Genomic DNA, 25,690 nt, shown 5'->3' with positions numbered 1-25,690 from the left:
AAATAATGTTTAGATCTGCTCTCTGTAGGACGGCTTCCGTTGACGTGTCCTGATGTGTACAACATGTTATTACAAACAGCTACTTTCAATGCTTTTGATGTTTATGTAGAGTCTTTCTCTCCAATGTTCTTTCTGAGTTAACTTCTATAATTACTTCCTCCAAACCATCAACGTGTCTTTTAGACCCCATTCCTTCAAGACTGCTCAGAGAAGTCCTGCCATTAATTAATGCTTCAATCTTAAATGTGATCAACCTATCTCTAATAATCAACTACGTACCACCGCCTTTAAGCTGGTCATCGTTAAAAATTATTTACTTGACCTGGCTGTCTTGGCTAATTATAGGCCAATCTCAAAAAATTCCTTTTGTCTCAAAAATTCTTGAAAGAGTCGTTGTCATATAGCTAACTGATCATCTGCAGAGGAATGGCTGATCTGAAGAGTTTCAGTCAGACTTAAAGACCTGGATAACCTCTAATTTTCAGCTTCTAATAGGCCTAGGCTGCTGGAAGCTTCCCATAAGCACTAGCTATTACAAATGTCTGGCTCTCTTCCACAGTGTCTTTTGTCCTTTCCTCCACTCACCCCCAACTGGTCACGACTGACTGCTGACTCTTCCTGAGCCTGGTTCTACTGGAGCCTGCTGCCTCAAAGGGGGTTATTTGATTGTTGGGGTTTTCTTGTTGTGCGGGACTTTGCCATAACAAACAACAACAAATCATCAACAAACCCTAATAACCCCCCCCCCCCTACCTCCCATGTCCATGGTGCAGGTTAGAGGGGAAAATGTGCAGTGCACTCCGTTCCATCTAGGTGGGCGGGTATCAAGCTGGTAATAATTTTATTTATACATTTACAAATCTCATTATATGCACACACATATATGAACCCACAAATGGATTTCAATATCCACACAAAAATCTGCACACAAATAGAAATACACACACATGCACAAATAGTTTTGCTACAATTATAGGCCCATAGTAAGTCACCAACTTGTGCCCTGTCTTTTGTTTTTTAGCAGCAACAGGAGGCAAATCCTCCTTTGCTTCCTATCGACTCTTGGCTTCCTCAGTTTTTGTTTTAGAACAAGCTTCTAATGCTCCTCATTGAAATTATTTTGCTAGTTAACTGCAAGCAACTTATACTACTTTCTGACACAGCTGCTGAAGTGTCCAGTTGTGTTGTTGAATGCAATGTATCAGACCAAGCAATACTGATAGGTTACAGGTGCTGACTTTAGGTTGGACATACATACAGAGAAAAACCCAACAATCATATTGTTAACCCGCTATGGTAAATAGACTGGTTCTTATGGCGCTTTTCTACTCTCCTGGAGTACTCAAAGCGCTCTATACAACACGCCACATTCACCCCATACACACCCATACACACAAGCCCCATTATCTATACTGTGAGCGCTTTCTAACTATCATTCATACTCTGATGGATGCATCGGAGAGCAAGTCGGGGTTCGTATCTTGCCCAAGGATATTTGGCACGCAAACTGGGGGAGCCAGGGATTGAACCACCAACCTTCTGATCAGCAGCTGACCTGCTCTACCTCCGGAGCTACAGGAGGTAGCCTACAATAATAGATACAGAGAAAAACCCAACAATCATATGACCCACTATGACCAAGCACTTTGGCGACAGTGGGAAGGAAAAACTCCCTTTTAACAGGAAGAAGTAGTAGTCCAGCCCAGAGGTAATACATGCATGAACTAGAAGATTTTCAGGGCTCAGTACAATAACCTCAGTTTGATCTGAATTTAGAAGCAGAGAATTAGAGGCCATCCAGGTCTTGTTGTCGTGTGTTATCTGGCTTCATGGATAGCAATTTAAGGAGAACATGTGGCTAAACATGTCATTCCTGGTCTGATTGGGGAGGGGACCAGAGAAAACTACAGTCCAACATGTTTTGGCAAAGTTACACACCGATTCAATATTGATTTTAGTGACCTCTGACTGACGTAACCGGGTGTCATTACTGCTGATGTGAACTATAATTTTACTGAATTTATATTTACTTTTAGCCAGCAGTTTTAAATTTCCCTCAATGTCGCCTGCTCTGGAAGACAGTTGACTATCGTTGCTGGTGTCTCTAACCTCACGTCTCAGAACAGAATCGCCAGTTACCAGAGTTTGATCCCTGGCGGGTGTGTCGCTGAGTGGGGAAAAGTAGTAACACACGTGAACAGGTTGGTGTTCAGGACTATGCTTCCTCCTCACCGTCACCCAGCCATCCTGTTGCCCGGCTGCTCAGGACAGTCTGCCAGCTAAGCTAGCGAAACCCTAAAGAAAGAGTAGGTTGATACTGTGAATATAAATTAGCCAGAGAGTACACAGAGTGACGATTACACTATGCATCAAGAACGTCTTGATGCATGCTCAATCATCCAGGTAAGTCATTGGGGTATTGAATAAGAAGTCACCTTTAAGTTTTTAATTAAATTGCTACGCAGATAAGCTATACAAACACAGCACTGTGTGTTGGAACAGGAACAGGATATTCTACTGCAGAGAAAGCGAACAGAGCCCAAAGGGACCAGTTTAGAGGCAGCAGCCAGCCAAGAGAGTGTTTGTCTCTGAGTACCTGTGTGCACACCTGTGTGTGTGTGTGAGCGCACTTATGATCATAAGATTTCTCCATGAAAGTGTCTAATAGTGGGTATGGGGAGTCATATCCCTGCCGCCCAGGTCATGAGGCAGGCATGGAGGAGACCCGGGCCCCAGAAATCCAGAGGCCCAGCAGAGCACCCAACGAGGATCACCACAGGACCAACCATGTTAAAATTAAAACTATTCTTAGGCTTTTATTTCTTCTGTTCTCTTTCTCTTCACTGGTTGTGGCAGATGGGTGTGCTTTCCTGAGTCTTCTTCTCCTGCTGAAAGGGAATCTTCCTGACCCAAGCGCTGCTCATGGAGCCTCACAGCAGCAGATTGTTGGGGTTTTCTCTCTAATATTACTGTACAATATAGGCCTAAGCCCCTGGAAGTGACTGCTGCTGTATAAATAAAACTGAAATTAACTGAATAAATAACAGTGAGAGGGTTGTGGGTGACAAATCAAGGAGAAAAAACAACATAAATTATTTTAATAAGATGAGTGGTCATCACATGCAACCAGAACAGCTTCCAGCTTCAGTGCACCTTGATTTTGATCCTACAGTCCCTGCTCTCTGTTGGAGGGAGGGCAAACATTTCACGTCGTTTTCATAATAATGGAGATATGGTCATCCAGCTGGTACTGATTTGTGGTTACCAGGTTTTTTTTTTTTAATTTGTCAACTTTAATTCGTATAACTTAACAAAGTCAGCACAGATTTTTTTCTTAAATAATTAAAGGCTGTGCATACATGACATAAAGATTATAATACTGACATACTGGATGCATATTATGGAAAAGTACTATGGAGTGACAAGCTGTAAATGGGTGCATATGTTCCTGTAACAAGTATTTTTTCATTTTAAGTACGTTGACTATTTGAGATCAGCTGTGTATTAAATGTGCAGCAGTAAAAGAAACAAAATATTTAGATCACCCACCAAGTAACCACAATATCAGCTGAAATAAGGGTTTTATATCAGCATTCTCACACATTGCTGCTCTGTGGACCAGGTTATTAAAACATATATTCTGTGTGCAGTTAATCAAAGCCTCACATGCATGTGTCATGTGACCCTGCAGATCTTTCCAATGGACTTGCTCCATCTAGGTTTGGATTTTTTCCCCTTCATTGAGAAACTGATTTGTGTTTACTTGTGTTATCTTTGTCTAATTTCTAAATGTGTTTGATGAAACTGAAAATACCATACTGTGGCAATCAAATCCATGATGAAACAATCTGGAAACTTAATCAGATGATCCAAACCAGTCTGATGTTCCAGGTGTAACACCCAGCAGGTTTACTTCCTCTTAAGACAACAAGCTCTGAGATCACTTTATGACTCAAGATTGTTTGATTGTTTCTCTTGATCACTGGTTCTTGTAGGGCTTGTTGATAGCCTTGTTAATCCATCGCAGGAACCTGCTAACACGAGTGTAAACCCCGGGGAAAGAGGGGTTACCACAGCCATGACCCCACGAAATGACTCCTGTCAGCACCCAGTGACCCCTCTCCCCCTGACAAACCAGCGGACCCCCACTGTCACCCTGGCAGCTGTCCACACGGTGGTGCTTCGACAGGCTCCCGGCACAAAGCATGCGGCTGGTGAAGCGGTTACCATATCGTTTCTTGCACGTCGAGGCTGGAAGCAGGGGGACCCAGGCCTGGAGCAAGGTGTGTGAGTACTCTGAGTCTGACAGCAGACATAGAAAAGATGGAAGAAAGTCTCAGTTACATGAGAATGAAACACCTGATAGAAATAAATCCTGAATTTGAAAAACACTGGTGGACGAAAATACTGTAGACCTATTTTGGTGAAGTTTGCAGTACAAAGTTTCTGTGTATTACTGTAGACTCTTTATCGTACAATATAAACTGCCCTGAGGCAACTGTTGTTGTGGTTTGGCACCACATAAATAAAATGGAACTACAGTATGTTGGACTGGTACACAGCAGATATGGTGTTCATGGTCAGTGTTTAGTTACATCAAGATGAGCTGACATCAGTTTATATTTAAGGCTGATGCTGAATTCTACCTTTTATAATAAATCGTTATACTGTCAGCTTGTGCATCATCTCCGTATATATTGTTGAATTCCCCACAAACCACAAAGAGCCGCGAATATTGGAGTAAACATACAGGACTGTTGATCAAAGCTTCACAAAAAATTGTATATTATTATTTCTCAGTTATTCTTGTCTCCACATATTTGTAAGGTTCAACCACCAGCCAGTTATGTGCAGCCCATCCCAGAGAGGATTATTACTGGATCAAAGCGAAAGTCCAGTAATAATCAGATTTTTATGTTTAACAAGAGCTGGTGTGTTTCCCTAAATTTGATCACTTGTTTTGCATAAATATATACTGAAAAATGAGGAAAAAATCTGATGTGGATGGATTCTCTGTTCTTTAGAAGCTTAAAATGAGGACACCATTTGACTCTGTCCCAAAGTCTTCTCCAGATGCTACACTAACATATATGGACACTATAATTACATAAACTTTTGTTGCATTTTCTGCTCTGTAAACAAAAAAGAACAAATCCAAAGACAAACAGATTGAACCATCAAATTCTGCAGCAAAGAAACGTGGTGACAGATGATGAGCAGCGAACCTGCAGTGAAACTCACCTGTGATGCCCCAGCCAGTAATTACACAGGCAGTCAGCCTCTTCTCCAACTTGTCACCTGGCTCTGGCAGACACACAGCACCAGTGTGAGGGTTGAATGCCACACAGTTTCCCTCTGTGCCTTTTAGACGCAGCAGGGCTATATCATACTCCCAGCTTTGACTGTGGTACTTTGTGTGAATGATGATGCGTTCTGGGGACAACGTGCGTTCGAAGTCATCTTGTTCCACGGTGTGGTAGTCACCGAGACGTAAGACGTATCGCGCCGGGTCTCTGCCAAATCTGAAGGTGAGAAGAAAATCACTATTTAATGTACAGTCTTAAAGCTGAAGGGGATTTCATCTTAGCTAATCAAAAGTGTTTATTGAAGTTCAATCAAATAAAACTATGACCACACGGTGAATTTAAGAAAGCAGACTGGCTTTCTGCATTCTTTTTTAATTACTTGAATTCATACTTTTAATATTTCCTGGTTGGTTTTAGATGTCTTTTATTGTCTTGAACCGGTCACAGCAGATGGCCCCGCCCCTCCCTGAGCCTGGTTCTGTCGGAGGTTTCTTCCTGTTAAAAGGGAGTTTTTCCTTCCCACTGTCACCAAAGTGCTTGCTCATAGGGGGTCACATGATGGGTTTTTCTCTGTATGTATTATTGTAGGGTCTACCTTACAATATAAAGCACCTTGAGGCGACTGTTGTTGTGATTTGGCGCTGTGTAAATAATATTGAATTGAACTGAACTGAATGCCAGAGCTGATAGGCAGGCAAAATACAGAACTATCAGAACAATGAGGGCATGTTTCCCGTTAGAAAAACTAAATACATGCAACTGTTGAGCCTCTAAAGTTTAATATAATAACTCCAAAAATAACAGGTAGTTCATCACAAACCAGCACAGACATAGCACCATTGATTGACACCAATTTTGTTTGATTTTGTTAATGTGGGGGGGCTGGTTGACCTTGGATGACCTCTAAAAAATAGTAATAATATCATTGAAACAAAAGCAGCACAAACGTTTAACATCAATTTGTTTGATTTGAAGACGGTGGGGGGGCCAACATCACTGCCTCCTACCTCTTGAAGCAGTGGGCAGCAGTAACAAGCCAACAGGAGTTGATGAGTGAGGCGCCACACAGAGGATGATTGCCTTTAGACTGAGACCTGAGCCACAGGGACACCTGCCACGGCCACTCACCCCTGAAATCAAAGAGTCAGACTCTCAGAGCTGTTTCAGTCTAAAGACACTGTTAAACTGCCATGAGACCTCTCTAGCAGTAAAAACGTCCCACTAACATGAAACTTCTGAGTGCATATGTGCATGTACGCTAACCTCAGTGACTTTTCTCCTCCTATGATTCTTCGCTGGCGACGCTGACGACTGAGTCTGCGGCCACAGCTCTGCATCGCTGTGGCACCGTTTCCCATGGGATCTAGTGTATAATCACAGATGACACCTGCATCCTCGCTGTGGCGACAATCATGGCCTTCTTGTCCTTCAGCTGGACACTGGCCTAAGGATGTTTCAGTTCCTAAGCATCGCACATTGTCCAGATGGATTGGACCCTGACCCTCACCAAAATACGCCATAGATCGAGCTTTAGCCACGCCACTGCAAGGACAGCATGGAGACAAAACAATCCACACTTATTCTTTTGTTGTATGAGTATAGATGTCATTTTGTGTGCTGTATTGTTACTACCGCCTGCTTCTGTATTGCGCAGGCATTTATTCACCCTTCATACACACATTCATATATAGCTTTATTCATTGCTGTTATGCACTTTGCAATATCACACACTCTCCTACAGCCACCTATATGAATCATAACCATAAGCTCATTTTCACCCTCAATACAGAACACAAGAGGATGAATCTTTTCACTTACAATAGGAAAAACCACTGACTACTGTCCAGCCTTCTAGGACAAATATATCTGTAAAAATATTGTCATACTAACGTGAATCCCAGCTGTCTACAAACTACAGCCGCATTAACATCATTCCAGCCATCATCGCACACACTTCCCCACTGCCCGTTAATAAACACTTCCACTCTGCCTTCCCTCCTGGTCTCTCCAGCAACCAAACGCACCAGGGGGCCTGAAAACAGAGATCAGAGGGACAATGTGCCGTTACTGCCACAGTGAAATGCTGAATTTCAGTTGGTGTTGGCCTGCATAATGCTACTCAGAAACTTACCTATAGGTGCGTAATTACTTTGTATCTCATTGGTATCACTGTGACAGAGAACACCTACATCCTCACTGTGTGAGCAGTCGTGTTGTCTCCACTGAGAATGAGTGCAGCCCAGTAAACTGGTCTCTGTCCCATCACACTGCACCTCATCCAGCTGGATCAACCCATTGCCTTCTTCATATGCCTTCTCAGGAGCCACTTCTGCTCGCCCCCTGCAGGCAGGGAAAATGCATGAATGAGATAAACAACAAAAACAATAGTTCCCTATAAGTTCACTCAGACTATTGTTGTGTGATATAAAGACGCACTGACCTGAAACCGAGCTGTCTGCACACTACCTGGGCATTGAGCTCAGTCCAGTTGTCATCACACACAGTGCCCCATTGTCCCTGGTAGTAAATCTCCACGCGACCCTCCCGGTCGCTGTTTGCTCCCACCAGGCGAACTGCACCATCTGAGACCACGCATCGCTAAATTACACACTTGTGAGTATGAACAACTTGTTTTACTGCTTTAGGTCTTTCAAAGGCTGCTACGTTTAGGTTGGACTTTAGCTTAATAATTACTAAAAGCAGCATATCAACACAAAACTAAAGGTGAAAACCAACTCACTAAACAGTGTTAACAAAAGCTCACAGGAAATTTTACCCACAACAAAAAACTGTTGACCTTGTAGCGGCTCTAAAGGAAAAAATAGGTCATCAAAGTCTTAGGACTAAAAAAAATATTCAGAACAATATATATAAGTCACACAGTGTGCACATAAACACAGCAGACCCAAAGAAAAAGCTGATCATCACTCTAATTTTATAGTCACATAGAGGCTGGGGTTGGTGTGTGCTTCCTTCCTTGGCTCTGACCTGTATAGGGATTGCAAGACACCCCTGCATCTTCCATGTGTTTGCAGTTGTGCTGTTCCCAGTTGCTATGAGGACAATCTTCTAGAGAGAGCTCATTGCCTGTGCACTGAACCCGATCCAGCAAAACTGGACCAAAACCCTGGCCAAAGTGGGCCCGTGTCCATGCTTTGGCAACACCCCTGTTGGTCAGGACAATTGAAAATTTACATATGCACTACAAGATACCAGAAATATATTATGAATACATGAATAAACTGAGGATGTACGTTCCAAATATATGTACAGTGAGCATTAGTGCTGGTATGTGATCCTGCATATAATTAAGTGTTTTCTTGTGTTATCTTTGATCCTGAGATCCCGCCCTCACGTCTCCCAGTTGGACTTTTAGACGTTGTTTTTCCGGATTCTGGACCTTCTTCATCTCCTCATGAAGATTTGCTGTTTATTTATTAACTGTACCACAAGTCTGCATCCTGGGTCCTCGACTAAACTATCCAATTCAGGGTTGCAGGGAGGTTGAAGGCTATCCCAGCTACCTTATTGGGGTGAGAGATGGGGTACATCCTGGACAGGTTGCCAGTCTGTCAGAGGGCTAACACAGAGAGACAGACAACCATTCACGCTCACTTTCACACCTATGAGCAGTTTAGAATCACTAGTTAACCTAACCACACTAATTACATGTCTTTGGACTTTGGGAGAAAGCCAGAATACCTGGAGAGAACTCACACAGACATGGAGAGAAACATGCAAGCTCCACACAGAAAGGGCCTGGCTACACTCAGGACCTTCTGTCTGTAAGGACAACAGTGTAAAATAAAAGTCATTCAAGCATAAAGTAGTTATATGTTATTTATTATGGCATAATATTTCATTGCATTACAGTCTTTGTTCTTAATTGCACTGGTGAGAAGTAGCCACATTGACTTCTGCATGTCTAAGTTGTAACACTGTTACCCAGTGTGAATTATAATGTAGAATTTCATAAGATAATTTGGCTAAAATCAAAGTGCAAAGATACTGTTTGTGTTAGCTTTGGCACATTTTCAAAGCTGTTTCTTAAAAACAAAAGCATAAAGACGTTCTTCGACTCTAGCTGCCGTCTAACTACAGCCACATCTAAGGTGTAGCAATAGCTGTATGACATGTAAACAGTTACATGTGGTTTAACTTACCAATATGACAATGCCGTGATCATCCAAACACATTTTCTGAAATGTTGTCTTCCTTCCAACTACACTATTGTTGGCTTCATGACCTCAGCTCCTTGTTGTTGCTCCCAGGCTGGAAAGCACAAAAATCTTACTCCATTCTGGAAACATGGTAAATGGACTAGTACGTATACACCAGCTTTCTAGTCTATTGAGCACTCAGACTTGTTTCTACTGCAATTCTCATTCACTCAGTCACATAACACTTTTATCTTTCTACACTCACACTGCAATGGCTTCATCGGGGGCATCTTCGGCACACGGCTGGAGTAGTCAGGATTTATCCACTGACAAACCGACTGATAGACGACGCATTCTACCACCTTAGTCACAGCTGCCCTAAAGGGCCTACATCATGGTCATTTACAACAGCAGTCCACCTTTCTGATGAGTTTCTAATGTCCACAATTTAATTTTCAAACCCAAAAGCAGCATCTATGTCATGTACTCCATTATCAACTTAGGCTTGTGTAAACAACGTTCCCATAATGCATTTTGTTGGTGATGTCACAGCTTTATAGAGGCCCGATAAATGAAGATGAGAAATTGTTTATCAGGAATCTATGGTACAGTATATTATTAAGCTATGAGTGTGTATGGGTGAGCTTAATAAGTCTGTGTAGGTTCTCAGTCATCCAGGTCATGCTAATCTCAGGAGCAATTGGACTTCTTTAAGTTGCTTTGCAGAACTTAATAAAGTGTGACTCTCAAGTGGTTTACCTCCTATCTATCTTAGGACCTGTAAGTTACAAGCAACTTAAAGAAGTCCAGTCATTTTTTTTCCAAGCTCTGGATGCTCTTAATAAGCTAGTAATAATGCCAGTAATCACAACTCAGGAGCCATGACAGCTGGAGCCGCTGCAGAGTGTGCAGATGGTGTGAGGGGATGTGGAGCAGAGCGATACGTAGCTGTCGGCACCGAGTGCATGTAACATCCCCCCAAATAGTGACACAGAAGGTTTTGGAGCAGGGTTCAAACAAACGAGTGAATACAGACTTTCTTCTGCAGAAACTTCATTTCAATTGAAATTTGAATGTAGGGATAGTTAAGCTCACCTAAAGCCCTGAACTCATTGTTCATTAAGACTTTTACATGGAAGGACTTTATATGTAACAGGAGGGAGTCGATCCTGCTGTGGTCCTGAGTCGTTTTACCCAGCATTTGTGTTTTGGGACTTTCAGGTTTTGTCATTTTTGTGACTCCGGGTTTTTTTTACGTTTATATTGTTTCTTGTATTTTTTCCCCTGAGTGTATTTAGCCCCGTTCTTAGTTTTCAGGTGTTTTAGAGTTTAATTCTTCTCTCAATGTTACATCACCTTCCCTTGTCTCGTCTCCTTGATTTAGTTCAGCTGTGTGTTGTTCTCCCCAGCTATCTCCACTCTTCCAAATTGCCCTTCTTACTCCTTTGGGAGAGAATTCTTCACATTTCCCTGTGTTTCCCGGCCTGCATGTGTAACCTACTTTTAGGTTTCAGTAGGTTAGTTCATTTATCCCTTTTTTGAACCGTATGTTTCATCATTTTGTATTTTTTAATCAGTCAGTAAAGGCTTCGCTTTAAGTTCACCTCTGACCACTACATACAATGACAGATCTTGCATTCTGTGTGTAGCAGCAGCTGATTTTTTCTTACCCCAAGCCCAACTGTCGACACACCACTTCTGCATCAAGATCATCCCATTGGTCATCACAAATGGTTCCCCACCTGCCGTTATGGTACACCTCCACACGCCCCTCAAATTCCTCCAGGCCTCCTACCAGCCTTAAAGGGATTCCAGTACCTGGCAAAGTGTTGAAGCAACAACTGAGCCAACCATTTGTACACTAGTGACAGTAATATGTTACTCGTGTTCATTATTATTATTATTATTATTATTATTATTATTATTATTATTATTATTATTATTATTATTAATGTTTTGAATAAACAACAGTATGATGCAGCAAGGTGAACGAGTGAAAAGAAAGTACTGAAGCCAACAAATTCAGTCAGTTCTGGGCAGCAGCTGGTTAATTTCTTAAAACTTGATGAAATCTAATTACTGATCAGGAACTGAATGGGGATGTGGCGTACAACACTAGAGGCCAACTTCAAACCAATAGCACAACTCACCATCAAGTGCGGATCTACCAAGGAGATGCTCTGTCCCCACTGCTGCTCTGCAAAGGCCTGAACCCCCTCAGTGAGATCATTGACAAGACTGGCTACGGATACCGACTACGGAATGGAACAATGATCAGCCACCTCCTGTACATGGATGACATCAAGCTGTATGCCAAGAGCGAACGAGACATTGATTCACTGATACACACTACCAGGCTATACAGCAATGACATCGGAATGTTGTTCAGACTGGAGAAGAGTAATCAGATGGTAACAAAGAGAGGGAAGGTAGTCAGAACGGAAGGGATCGAACTACCAGATGGCAGACACTGAGGACAGCTACAAGTACCTGGGGATCCCACAGGCAAATGGAAACCATGAAGAGGCCACTAGGAAAGCTGCAACCACCAAGTACCTGCAGAGGGTCAGGCAAGTCCTGAGGAGTCAGCTGAACGGTAAGAACAAGATCCGGGCTATCAACACCTACGCCCTGCCCGTGATCAGGCTGGGATAATAAGCTGGCCAAAGGAGGAGATAGAAGCCACTGACATCAAGACAAGAAAGCTCCTTACCATGCATGGAGGGTTTCACCCCAAGTCCAGCACCCTGAGTCTGTATGCTAAGTGGAAGGAAGGAGGCCGGGGACTGGTGAGTGTCAGCACCACAGGATGAGACAATAAAAACATCCGAGAATAAATCAGTAAGATGGCCACAACTGACAGCGTGCTCAGAGCATGCTCAGGCAGCAGAAACCCAAGAAAGAGAAGGAAGAGGGGGAAGCATCATGGAAGGACAGGCCCCTGCACGGTATGTACCACCAGCAGAAAGAGGAGGTGGATGAAACCAGAAATCCTACCAGAGGCTGGACAAAGCTGGACTGAAAGACAGCACAGAGGCACTAATCATGGCAGCACAGGAACAAGCTCTGAGCACAAGATCCACAGAGGCTGGGGTCTATCACACCAGGCAAGACCCCAGGCTGTGTAAAGATGCCCCTGAGACAATCCAGCACATAACTGCAGGGTGCAAGATGCTAGCAGGCAAGGCATACATGGAGCGCCATAACCAAGTGGGCGGCATAGTGTACAGGAACATCTGTGCTGAATATGGCCTGGAAGTCCCGAGGTCAAAGTGGGAGACGCCCCCAAGGGTGATGGAGAATGACCGAGCTAAGATCCTGTGGGACTTCCAGATACAGACGGACGAAATAGTGATGGCTAACCAACCGGACATAGTGGTGGTAGACAAACAGAAGAAGACAATAATAACAATAATAATGATAATAATAATAATAATACATTTTATTTCAAGATGGGGAGAGGGGACAGAGAGAGAAAGAGAAGAAGAAGATCTGAGACAGATGGGATGGTGATCTGAACCAGATCAGAGAGATATGGAGGGGAAAGATGATGAATAGCCTTAAATGTATACAAGAGTATTTTGAAATTGATGCGATATTTGAGCCAATGAAGCTGCTGCAGGACAGGAGTGATGTGATGGATAGAAGGGGTCCTGGTGATAATACGAGCAGCAGAGTTCTGGACGCGTTGGAGCATCCAGAACTTACAAAATTACAATAAAGTAATTTTGTAATTCTTTTTGTAATTTTGAGTTTGTTTGTGATGCAAGGTCACAAATCTCACCTTCAGGTTCAGCACAAAGCACCCCTGCTTCGTTTCCGTGGTTACAGTCTCCAGTGGCAAACTTCCTGTTGCAGCACTCTAGCAGGGAATTCTCGTTACCACGGCAGCCTAGACGCTCATAGTGGAAGATGGAACTGGGGCCAAAGTAGGAATGCTGTAGGGCTACACCAATCTCACTGCATGAAAAGTACATATACAGAGACACTCTTAGTTCAGCTATCATCCAGGCAGCAGAAATGTAAATAAGGAATACCTTTAATGGAAATAAATACTTTAAAGATTACAGTTTTCCTCAGTTGCTTGATGTAGTTCTCACACCGGGATCATTATTCTCACTACTTTTAGTGAATTTCTGAACCTCTGATCCTATGAGTCTTACTCAGATGGTAATGCAGAGTACAGATAGGAAAACCAATTTGTAGGTTCACAGGGCGGGCTGGGTCAGTCCCTCTAGTGTCCCGGTTTCAACTGTGAACATCTTAGATCTTCTGAACTGCTCAGAAGTCAGAATCTGTTCTTCACTTAACGTTTATACCTGTTCACCCTTTGTCCCTCCTCTCCTACCGGACGTCACATCTTCTGAGATGACATCTGACCTCACCCAGTGGGACATCCAATCACATTACTTACATCTAATCACCTGATGTCCACCCACACCTTATCATCCTCTCTCTAACTTACACGATTTAACACAAAGTTTAAACTGCGCATGTTCTTCTTTTGTATCATTCTTAACACAGCATACAGTATCGCAACATTAACCACACATGGATATAATTCATGTTTCATTGAGTTTATGTAATTCTAGATACTAGATATGTCTTTAGCACATTCTCACATGAAGATTATTATATCAACTTATTTTTATGAAACCATATATTTTATAAGACAGACATTTTCTGTGATTAGTGGCTGCTCAGTGTCACCCCTCCCTCCCTGTGAAACACACACCAAGGTCAGACTGTCTCTCGGTGAGGCCTGATTAGAATCATTACATAGATTTATTTACTAATTTGTTCTATGGGTTAAACTTATACATACTCATTTTTAATACACCTGATAATATTCTGATCAGTATGAACCATAAACAACTATCAACAAAATCACATATGAATTATGGTTCTGTGGTCAACCATTAATACGCCTTCCTTCAGTTAAAATCTGGACAGTGCTTATCATCTCACATTCCTTCACACACATTCACAAACTACTCTACCAGGTTAAAGATGGATCATGTACTCACAAACAAAATTCAGACATCAAAACAGTCATTTTTACTGCTTAAACTGTTATCATTTAACATATCAATCAAACTTATATTGTGATTTGTCTCTGATTAAGAAAAAAACATTATTATTATAAAGCTCTGATTCAGCCCTGATCAATTTTAATCACATTAAAATGAAAGACCTTTCACTCCCTCTCAGCTGTAATGACCAGGGGCGGCCAGCGGGGACATCAGTCCCTCTCAACCTCACATCACCTGACAACATCAACTTGTCTCAGTGTGTTTGTACATACTGGTCTGTCTTGGTATGCAGGCATGTCTCACTGGTTGAGGACTGCCTTAATTCTTTGTAGCATTGATTCACAAAATTGCTGGAAACATTTCTTAGAGATTTGGGTCGATACTGACATGGCAGCATCATGCAGCTGCTGCAGATTTTGGTCGTCCAAATTTTCAATTCCACCACATCCTGAAGTTTCTCAGTTAGAGATCTAGTGACCATGGAGGACACCAAAGTACTGCAATGTTTTAGTCTTCTCTTCTCCAATTTTGCTGAGTGTGTGTGAATTGTAACCCCAGTTTCTGGGTCTTAGATGACGGGAGGTAGTATACTACTATTACCTGTGGGTCAAGGTTCGACATGTTGTGCTCTTCTTCAGTTCAGTTCTGTACTATTTATTTAAGGCCAAATCAAAATAATGGTTGCCTTAAGGCTTGGTTGTAAGTAGTGGTTATTTGAGCTACTAAGCTAATGTTGCCTTGCTATCAGCTTCAAACAGTGTAGTGATTGCCCCCTGACCTCTGGCATCAAAAAGGTATTTTGTCCAGAACACAGTCACTCACTGATTTGTTTCTATTTTTTGGGCCATTCTCTGTGCCCAGGAGATCAGCACTTTCATAATTACTCAGCCCTAGTACTGCCAGCTAGTGCAGCAGCAACAACCACGCCGAGCTCAAATTCACTTAAATCACCTTTCTTCATCCTTCCTTTGCAATTTAGCAGGCAATATTCTCATAAGCACAGATTTGCTGCCTGATTATATAAAGATGAGGAAAAAATTCCCTCATGTGAAAATTCAAATGTAAAATATTCCCAGAACAAGGAATTTTTAACACACCTTTTCCAACTGTCCTTTTTTATTTTGGATGCCTACATTATTTTACTTTGAACACAGATACAACATTATTTCCAAAAAACAACAACAAACAAAAATAAATATCACCAAACGGATCCTAATAGTCAGCAGTGTGTCCTTTTTACTAGATAACATGTTGGTCTTGTCGGGTTGTTCTTCATCGGGAGCACCGTGTGTTTTGGCTCTGGTCATGTTGTGAGGCAAAGCGATGACCCCAGACCCAGTTTTGCTGCTAAGAGCTGATCTCAACGTGTCCTCCTTTCTTCATGATGAGATTCCTCAAACACACTGAAGTATCTCCACAGCATAATACTCCCACCATCGTGTTTCACTGTGGGGATACTGTTCTTTGGGTTCTGTCTCTGTACCCAAAGAGCTCTAGTTTTGTCTCATCAGAATCAAATATATGTACATATATATATATATATATATATATATATATATATTACCTTTAAGACTGGTTCTTAGCACTTTTCTACTCTATCTGAGTACTCAAAGCACTTTTATACAACTCGTTCATTCACCAAATCACACCCATTCACTTCATCTAGGTTTTTTTTTTTTTTAGCGCTATCTAACTAAGATTCATACACATTCACACTCCGATGGATGCATCGGAAAGCAACTTGGTGTTAGTATCTTGCCCAAGGATATTTGGCATGCAGACTGGAGTAGAACCAACAACCCTCCAGCTAGCAGGTGACCCACTCGACCACCTGAGCTACAGCCACCCCACAGATATGCATAGTGTTAGTGCAGGTGTCCTTGAAGGTGTCTCTTCTGCAGAAGTGTATTTGTTGTTGGTCTGCAGCCTCAGTCCATTCCAGTGATCATCTTCTTTAAAACTACTTGGCTACATCATTCACGAGTGTCTTGGCAGCAGTTCTGGGGTCTTTGGACACATCTGTCACTCATTTTATTGCCTGAGTCTTTGAAATGGTTGCTTCCTACCTCTGCCAGACTTGTTTTGTTCTGTGAATTTCATGATGATACTACAAAATATAATGATGAACTAATTTCTTTAGCCTTTGGCATGATGCTTTCTCAAGTGAGAAACGTGGCCAACAGAAAAAATTTATGGTTTCTAATAAAAACTAGCAAGTTAGATATGCTAGGGTAAAAGCACAGTGCTTGATTTCTTTGCAATAACCTTTAATTTCATAGGTTTGCTAATAGTCTTATCTTGATCTATATTTACATTAACAAGCAGCTGAAAAGACATTAAAAGACATACATAATAACAGTTAAATACCACATTTTCTGCACAAGCACAGTAACATAATATTCCATTACATTTCAACTCTGGTGGTAACCTGTTCTTGAAAGGATTCTGGTGCCATTTTTTTGTATGTTGCCGAAGCAGGAACTACATTACATTAGTAAATGCCTCACTCTACTACTTGAGCCACAGCTACTCATGTGTGTGTTCCTCAGCTGGGTTAAAATTAAAGCTCTGCCATTACCTTAGCCCAAGCTGTCTGCATATGACACTGGCATCACGGTCAGTCCAGTGCGTGTCACATACTGCGCCCCACTTGTTATTCACATACACCTCCAGACGGCCACTGTTGCCTGAACCCCCCACCAGTCTGGGTGCACCTACACACATCAGGAAGAATTTCAACAAGCAGAACTCGTACAATAATAACAAAATAAAAAATCATTTTTAAACAAGCACCTTTATGAAATCAATGGTTTGATCATTCTAGCAATAGTGAAGTGTTACTGGCACCTATGACGATACAACATATTTACTCAGAGGAAACTGTGGACTGTGTGGAACGCTTAAATTGTAACCTGTCACTTCGAGCAAAGGTAAATATGCTTAAAAAGGAAAAAGACAATCACAGAAAGGTATAGAAAGCCTTTTGCTTCAAAATTGAATCTACAAGGGGATAATGAAATGAATGCATATACAGGATGCACCCAGGCCATCTGCAGCCCCCAAAAGCACTGAAGCCCTCAGGCCATACAACCTGATGACAACTGCAAGCCCACTGCAGCCAAAACATGAAAAAGGCCCCAGATGGGGAGGCTCCCATGGCCAAAAGAGAACCAGAGAACCAGAGGCAACAGGCAGCCATCCCTGTGAGAGGCTTGCTTTCCCAGCACAAGCTGAGGAGAGGACACCAGGTCCTCGGGTACATGCCGGAGTCTCTTCAACTAACTTTCTCTGGATCTGGAACATAACATAGCCCGAAATCACCTTGGGAAACTGGTCACTGATGCTGAAGCCTGCCTCCTCACCATCTCCTGGATGCTTGAAAACACTACGATGTCTCATACTGTGGCCCTGAAGAGTGATAACAGTTTCTTTAATTATTTTTATTTTCTACTCAGAGGCAGGTCATTCCCTTGGTGAGGGATGTCACCAACTCTAGGAAGACTGCGTTTTCTGCAGCGAGTGTTTTCACCTGTTGCTGGCTGGACACCACTGAATTCAATTCAATTTTATCTATAAAGCACCAAACAGAGCCTGAAGCTCATTGTGAAGAATTTCCAGTAGCAACAGGTATGCATCAGAACTGGACAGTCTTTTATCTATAGACTCCAAAATGTTCACTGTTTCAGAGGAGTCATCAGTTGTGCTTCCTTGGTGGATGGAGTGCCTTTGCTGCTGCAACGAGTTGGCACCTTGTTTGGTTTCCCCACAACACCTAACTCGAAACAATCATCATCCTAATACCCAGAATATACTTTTATTACCTTTTAGGACTGTCTACAAATAAGCTGGTGGAAAAGAATAATGACTGAAATATTTGGAATCAGTTGTGCATCATCATAGCGCTCCCACATCCATATATAGTGCAATCTGATCACTTTCTGACCACTTAAGGTGTTTTAGACCAGCGGTCCCCAACCCCCGGGCCTCGGACCGGTACCGGTCTGTGAGTCGTTTGGTACCGGGCCGCGAGAGTTGAGGCTCAGGTGTGAAATGTATGGTTTTCAGGGTTTTTATCGGTTTTCAGCGTTATTTTGTTATCGTTTTTATCGTTAACTCGGTTTTCCTGGGTCTTTTCACGTGTGTTATGAATAAATCTTCTTTTTTTCGGTACAGGTACTAGTTTTATTTTGTTGTATTTATCCGCGACACCTTAAAGGCCGGTCCGTGAAAATATTGTCGGGCATAAACCGGTCCGTGGCGCAAAAAAGGTTGGGGACCGCTGTTTTAGACTACAAGCCACATCCATCCATCCATCTTCAGACACCTGCTGCCCACCCTTAATTCACCTTGATGACAATCACAATAAGCCCATCCAATGGCTCCAGAGGTCTTTCGGAAGAAGCACCATGGTTTGGTTTCTCTGTCTGGGTTTCGGCAGAAGTTATGGTCTCCCAGGCCTCGGTTTGGATACTGCTGCATGTAGTCTGGGAAGTTAGTCCACTTTAAGCATGGGGAGCCTGTGTCTGTGTGAGAAACCGAGCCATTATAGTAGCCCAGTTTAGTGAGACCCTCTGAACAGGACAGCAGCACTGCAGACACAGACAATCATCACGTCAGTCAGACAATATTTTAATAAAATCAAATTCCATACATACTTTTCATTTCATACAAACACAAATGGTTCTTTCCATCCAAGAAATGTGTGAAACAATGTGACGTGACTAATGCAGCAGATATACAGAGCATCTCAAGATGTTAAAAAGATGAGAGAGATGAGGTTAAATAAATAAATAGTAAGCCTTCACACAGTGTAAACATTATGTAACTTCAGTGATAAGCACAAACAGAGCACGTGTGATAAAAAGACACTAATTCCAACATGTAGATGAAACATCTGGAATAAAGGGGAGTGGCTTCTCTGCTGCCGCCGTCTTGCTGAGGAGTCTGACTATGAGTGCTACTGTTGTACCCTAACTTTGGTTGTGTTTAGTTATTTATTTACTCATTTAAGCTTTCCCAACTCTGCCGGCATAGCTGGTTTTTGTAGAGTTCCAAACAACTAAGATAAGTTGCAAAGTGCCCTGTTTATGCAACGTAAGAAAGTGAAACATTTATTTATTTATTATTATTTTCATGTTTTGGCTGCGATCAAATGCATCTAATAAAAATTATTCATATTATTACTGTTACAATCACCTGAATGACCGACTGGACTGGAGGACCAACAGTGATGCTGAGCAGACTCAAGCTCAGATCCTTTGATGGGTTCAGCCAGATGTTGGAGATCTTCGACCAGTCTGTGGTAGTGAATGCCATCTATTTTGCTTTTTGTGGTGTAGTATTTATAGGATATATACTATTATTATTTTTCTCTTGTCAGCCTTACTTTTCTTTAACTTACCTAATTTTTACTTTTCTTTGTTTTTATCACTGTTGTATATGTAACATTTCTTATGACATAAGACCCAAACTGAAGTCAGGTGACATAAGGAAGACACGATAGTGATTTTTATCAAGGCTCGTTCTATTCTGTGAAGATGAAATCAGACTGGAATTGTTCATAAAGCTTTTTGCCAGACAACTGAGCACAAACCTGAGAAATGACTCAAGGATTTTAGATATGAAGCTTAGGTTAGATATAAAGTGACAGTTATTGCAGTTCCTGAGATGAGAGACTTCAATAATAATTTGCTTCTGGAGTTCTATGAAAGTGAAGTATATATCAAGCTGGTAGCTTAACACTGATGCCATGGCCAACAATGTGAGAAAGGCATTTCACAGCAATCTGAAGCTTTTCCACACCCTGATTTACTCAACCCAAGTCTAGGACTATTCCTCAGCACTGGCAAAACATTACTCACCTAAAATGTTTTCCTTATCTGACAAAATTATTTATTTATTCATTTCACTGATACTTGCTGATAGCTGCACTGATGAGTTGCCTGACTGGTATGTACATATAAATGCTTAGCACATGGAGCAACTGGATCTAAAAGACCAAATACAGAAAATGACTTACCTGCACTCTGAACTACATTGAAGTGTGCCCACTGAGAAATCTGTTAAAGAAACACAAACCCCGTGGAACGCGATGTGAATAGGAATTACAGAGCAACAAGAAATACATATTTTAACAAAACTAAATGTTCTATTATTATATTATAATTAAACATCATACAACCATAAAGGCTGGCTTACTGTGTCAAACGTAAATAAAGTTCATTCATTTTAAAAGCTGATAAAGCAATATTTTAATTCATAACAAAACACTGAAAACTTAGTAAACTTAACACATGAATGTTGAGAAGAAGTCTGGAATGTCTGTTTAGGAACATTTTGCACCTAATTAGGTAAATTAAATTAGTAACAGGTCACCAACATGACTACAATAACAAAGAGAAAACCCCAACAATTATATGACCCCATATGAGCAAGTGCTCAGTGAGAGTGGGAAAGAAAAACTTCTTTTTAACAGAAAAAAATCTCCAGCATAACCAGGCTCGGGAAGAGGCAGCCATCTGCCACAACCAGTTGGGGGTCAGGGGAAGAAGATAAAAGACACATTGTGGCAGAGAGCCAGAGGTTAACAGTAACTGATGATTAAATGCAGTGTGGTGTATAAACACCTAGTGAGTGAAAAAAGGTGCGTGAAGAAGAAACACGCAGTACAGGTTAACCCTTACCACCCTGAGCCTATTGCAACGTGACTAAGAGAGGAATCACGGTCACCTGATCCAGTCCTAATAATATGTGTCATGAAAAAAAGGAAACTTTCAAGTTTCTAATCTTAAAAGTAGCGATAGTGTCTGTCTCCTGAATCCAAAATGGAAGCTGGTTCCACAGAAGAGGGGCCTGAAAACTGAAGGCTCTGCCTCCCATTCTAAAAAAGGTCATTAAGATAAGATGGGGCCTGATTATTTAAGACCTTGTATGTGAGGAGCAGGATTTTGAATTCTGGATTTAACAGGAAGCCAATGAAGGGAAGCCAATACAGGAGAAATCTGCTCTCTCTTTCTAGTCCCTGTCAGGACTCTTGCTGCAGCATTTTGGATCAGCTGAAGGCTTTTCAGGGAGTTTTTAGGACTTCCTGATAATAATGAATTACAGTAGTCCAGCCTGGAAGTAATAAATGCATGAACTAGTTTTTCAGCGTCACTCTGAGACAGGATATTTCTAATTTTAGAGATGTTGCGCAAATGGAAGAAAGCAGTCTTACATATTTGTTTAATATGTGCATTGAAGGACATGTCCTGGTCAAAAATGACTCCAAGGTTCCTCACAGTGTTACTGGAGGCCAAGGTAATGCCATCCAGAGTAAGAATCTGCTTAGATACCATATTTCTAAGATTTTCAGGGCTAGGCAAATATTCTGTTTTGTCAGAATTTAGTAGCAGTAGGTAGAGTGTTCACCCCATGATCAGAGGGTCGGGGGTTCAAATCCACCGAACGGCTACCCCTGAGCAAGGTACCATCTCTACACACCGCTCCCCGGGCGCTGGACTGGTGGCTGCCCACTGCTCTACTCAGTGAATGGTTTAAATGCAGAGGAGTAATTTCCTACGGGATTAATAAAGTATACAAAGTATACATTATTAAAAGGAGGAACAGAAAAAAATAATAGGAAGATTAGATTAAAAATAAATATTTCTCCCTCCAGTTATTTTATTGTTCAACCTTGCCTGTCGTGTCTTTCTACTAGACAAATACTTGGCCCCACTAGTATAGTAGCAAATGTAAAAAGTGCTTGGGGCCAGAGAGCCACCAGAGGGCCCCCAAATACTTCATCTTTTTTTCCATAAGAAGGAGAGAATATTGTAAAAGTTTCTTTCCATTAGCTGACTTCTTTTAAATGGATTGTATGGTTTGAAGAGATCCCTTTGAAATATTTGGAGGAATTTCCTTAAAGGCTCTGAAACATTCACACTTATCTGCACTGATGTGACACAAATAAAAGTGCAGACTTTGACCTGCTTACAATATGAAGCACATTGACCAATCGCCAATACAGAACGAATGAACAAGCTGCGTTGATAATCGTTTTCTCTGAACTATAGCACATTAGAATGGACTCATTCTAAGCTTAAATGTGTTGCTGTTAAAATGGGTGGTCAGTAAAACAATATCCTCCAAAAAAGTGTTTAATGTTATTCACTTTGTGAAAATAGATAATTAACTCTTCAAAATAATTAAACACATTTCTAACCAATTTCATTTCCCTGCTGTTCTTTACAAGAGGGCAGAGGGGTGCTTGGTGCACAGTCCAAGTCATTTCTGCTTGATGCCAGTACAGTTTTGACTCGATGTTCAAGTCAAATGTCTGAATCTTTGGAACAGGTAACTTCTGTATAATCAGGTATAATCTATGGCCTGTAGAAAAAAAAATAAGGTGAAAAACATGTTTGGAAACGGATCTCTAAATTCCCCTCCACATTTTGATATCTAGGTCTGGTTTAAAATCGTTCTTAATTTAAAAAGGGCACGAGTGAGAAAATGTCAAAGTTTTCAGCCTTCATTCTAAGTGTTCATTCTATGTTGGACCATCCACCGTTTGTGACTATCAATCTAAATATTGATGTTTTGAGAAAAACCTGCTTGTGAAGGCACTACTGAGTTTTTTGGTATTTAACAGGTCTTGCAGTTTCATGAACATTCAAATAAATAAATAAATTGATATGTCATTACTAATTCTAAGAGTTGATACGAAGCACTATAGAAATATCAGGCGAAAATGGAGGCAGTGAGTTCCAGTAATAGTGCAACATACATTCTGGAAATTTGCCAACAAGCTATTAAAATAAATACGGTATTTATCTCTGCCTTTGTTTTGATTTTTTTTAATGTGTAGTAAGTGTGATGGAAAGCGATGAGCGCATATAAACAGTTTAAACTCAATATGCCACAGACCCGTGTCCCGGTTTACTTGACATAATGTGTTCCGTGACAAAGACGGCTTTATATAGGCTGAGCGTGTTTGGCAGCAGCGTGCTCACCTCTGCAGACACAGCCAGCGCCAGTAACAGACAACACGGGACAAATCCGGACACAGCTTTCCTCTGCTCCATCGTGCTGAGGAAACCATATTCTCTACACTTCCAGCGCTCACATTCACCAAGTCTTCACGGCCTCTGACAATCCTTCCTCGATAAGAAACACGCTTAAACACACAGGATACTGTCCGCTTTTAACCGAGGCACCGACGTCCAAGTCGCTTCAGAGCTAAAAATGACGCGCTGTTGGAGAGGAAAGGGCATACCAATATCTCTACCCACCCTCTCTCTCTCTCTCTCTCTCTCACTGACTCATTCACGCTCTCTCTCTCTCACTCACACACCTTCACCTTAAAATCGTATGAAGCGTTTTTGTCTATGGTCGTGCCTCCCTATACACGGAATTACACCCTCAATATGTGACATCAGAACTTTCGTAAATAATTAACACTTCTTAAGGGTGTATCTTAAGGGGAAAGATTTATCATTTGATAAAGATTATATGACAGGGCGTGTCAGTACAGTGAAACCAGCAAACTGGCAAACTGGTCGGAGGCGACTGTTGTTGTGAATTGAATTGTTCACTGACGGTGGTTTTAAGAAGCGTCCCTAGGAAGGTCATTAAGAACAAAAAGAGGTTCCCGTCCACAACTACTGCAGCAAATGTAGACTCACCAGAGAGAGAGAGAGAAAGGGTTCTCTGCTAGAGAAGTTTATATGAAGCCGCCTCAAACTCAGCAGCTGAGCTTTATCTGATCCTTTAACTTTGCCCAACATGTTTCTGGACCAACACATATAAAAGGCCATACTTTGGACCTTGTCTTTTCTTTGGGCCTCGACATTAGCAATGTGTTTGTCGAGGATGTACATTTGAGTGATGATAACTGTCTTTTTTTACCTCAATTACAAAACTCATAGATCATAACAACTGAGACTACTGCTGAGAGGTTCTCTGTCATGATTGACAGTTCTCTACTTTCTCATGAAATGATGAAAACTCTAATCCAGTCCTTTAATAGAGAATGCTCATCCACTTTGCAAGTGGCACCGATGAAAATAGGTTCTGTCTCACAGGAAAATGCCCTTGGATAAATCAGTCTATTTTAAATTTGAGGAGAATATGCTGCAAAGCTGAATGACTATGGAAGAAAACTAAACTTGAAGTGCACAGGCTCTATCTCAGAGATCTCGTGTTCTCTTTAAATGAAATGGTGAAAAATGATCAGAATATTTTTCTAGACTCATATCAAAAAACAAGAGAAATCCCAAGATTCTGTTTGACAAAATCAGATCGATCGTGTCCCCAGATGTGGTACCTTTAAATGTGCACTCTAAAGCAGAGAGTAACAAACTTCTTTGATTTTTTGTTGAGTAGATCAACTCCTGACTCCTGGTCAGCTTTTACAACTGTGACATATGATGTAATAGCAGCCCCGGTGGACAAAATGAAGCCGTCTTCAGGTCCCTCAGATATTCTCCCCACTAAGCTTTTTATCAATGCCTTTGATACTATTGGTCCTTGGGTTTTAAACTTTTTTAATGTTTCATGTTTCCTAATTGTTTCCCAGCTTTTTTAAACGTGCCATTGTAGAACCAAGGCTCAAAAACCCCAGGCTGGATTCAACACTCCATCAACATGATAGACCTACTTTCAAACTCCCTTTATGTCAAAACTTTCTGAGAAGGCAGTTACTGTCCACCTTATAGCGCACTTGGATAAACACAACATCTGTGATCGCTTCCAGTCTGCTTTTTGTAAAATGCATTCCACTGAAACAGCATCAGTTATCAATGATATTATGATGTCAGCTCTGGAGAATACACAGTCCTGGTCTTGTTAGAACTCTCCGTTCAATACAGTTAATCCTACCATCCCGATAAACACACTGAGAGATCTGGTTGGGTTGTCTGGCTCTGTCCTTAAGTGGTTTTCATCCTACATATCTGATAGGAGTTTTAGTCTGTCTGCAAACCAGATTATGTCTGAATCTACAGAGTTGCTATGTGGAGTTCCTCAGGGCTCCGTGCTGAGACCTACTCTGTTTTTAATATACATTCTTCCTTTAGGCCAGATAATATCTGCTGATGCTGTCTACCTATCACCTTCCTTACCACTTGCGTTACACTTCCTCACAGGGACCAGCTCCCAGTTTGGATTCAGGAGATAGACACCCTCTCTACTTTTAAGTTTAGGCTTAAAACGT

The 25,690-nt window shown here is 41.5% G+C and overlaps 1 protein-coding gene across 1 annotated transcript; it reads right to left on the bottom strand.

The window, feature by feature from the left end:
- Positions 1-824: 824 nt before the first annotated feature.
- si:ch211-51a6.2 (neurotrypsin) lies at positions 825-23,737 on the bottom strand. The gene is made up of 14 exons (XM_063491536.1): positions 23,490-23,737; positions 20,519-20,558; positions 18,846-19,088; positions 17,078-17,213; positions 13,251-13,426; positions 11,137-11,284; positions 8,295-8,473; positions 7,747-7,888; positions 7,438-7,646; positions 7,197-7,338; positions 6,570-6,848; positions 6,314-6,436; positions 5,242-5,522; positions 825-4,302 (listed from the first exon to the last, which is right to left on the bottom strand). The coding sequence occupies exons 1-14, from the start codon at positions 23,559-23,561 to the stop codon at positions 3,980-3,982; spliced, it is 2,493 nt and encodes an 830-aa protein (XP_063347606.1). The 5' UTR covers positions 23,562-23,737; the 3' UTR covers positions 825-3,979.
- Positions 23,738-25,690: the final 1,953 nt, after the last annotated feature.

The sequence above is a fragment of the Pelmatolapia mariae genome, linkage group LG13 (assembly GCF_036321145.2).
Source record: "Pelmatolapia mariae isolate MD_Pm_ZW linkage group LG13, Pm_UMD_F_2, whole genome shotgun sequence".
In the NCBI taxonomy this organism is placed as follows: Eukaryota; Metazoa; Chordata; class Actinopteri; order Cichliformes; family Cichlidae; genus Pelmatolapia; species Pelmatolapia mariae.
The sequence above is the reverse complement of the archived record's forward strand: the minus strand, read 5'-3'. Positions and strand labels throughout refer to the sequence as shown.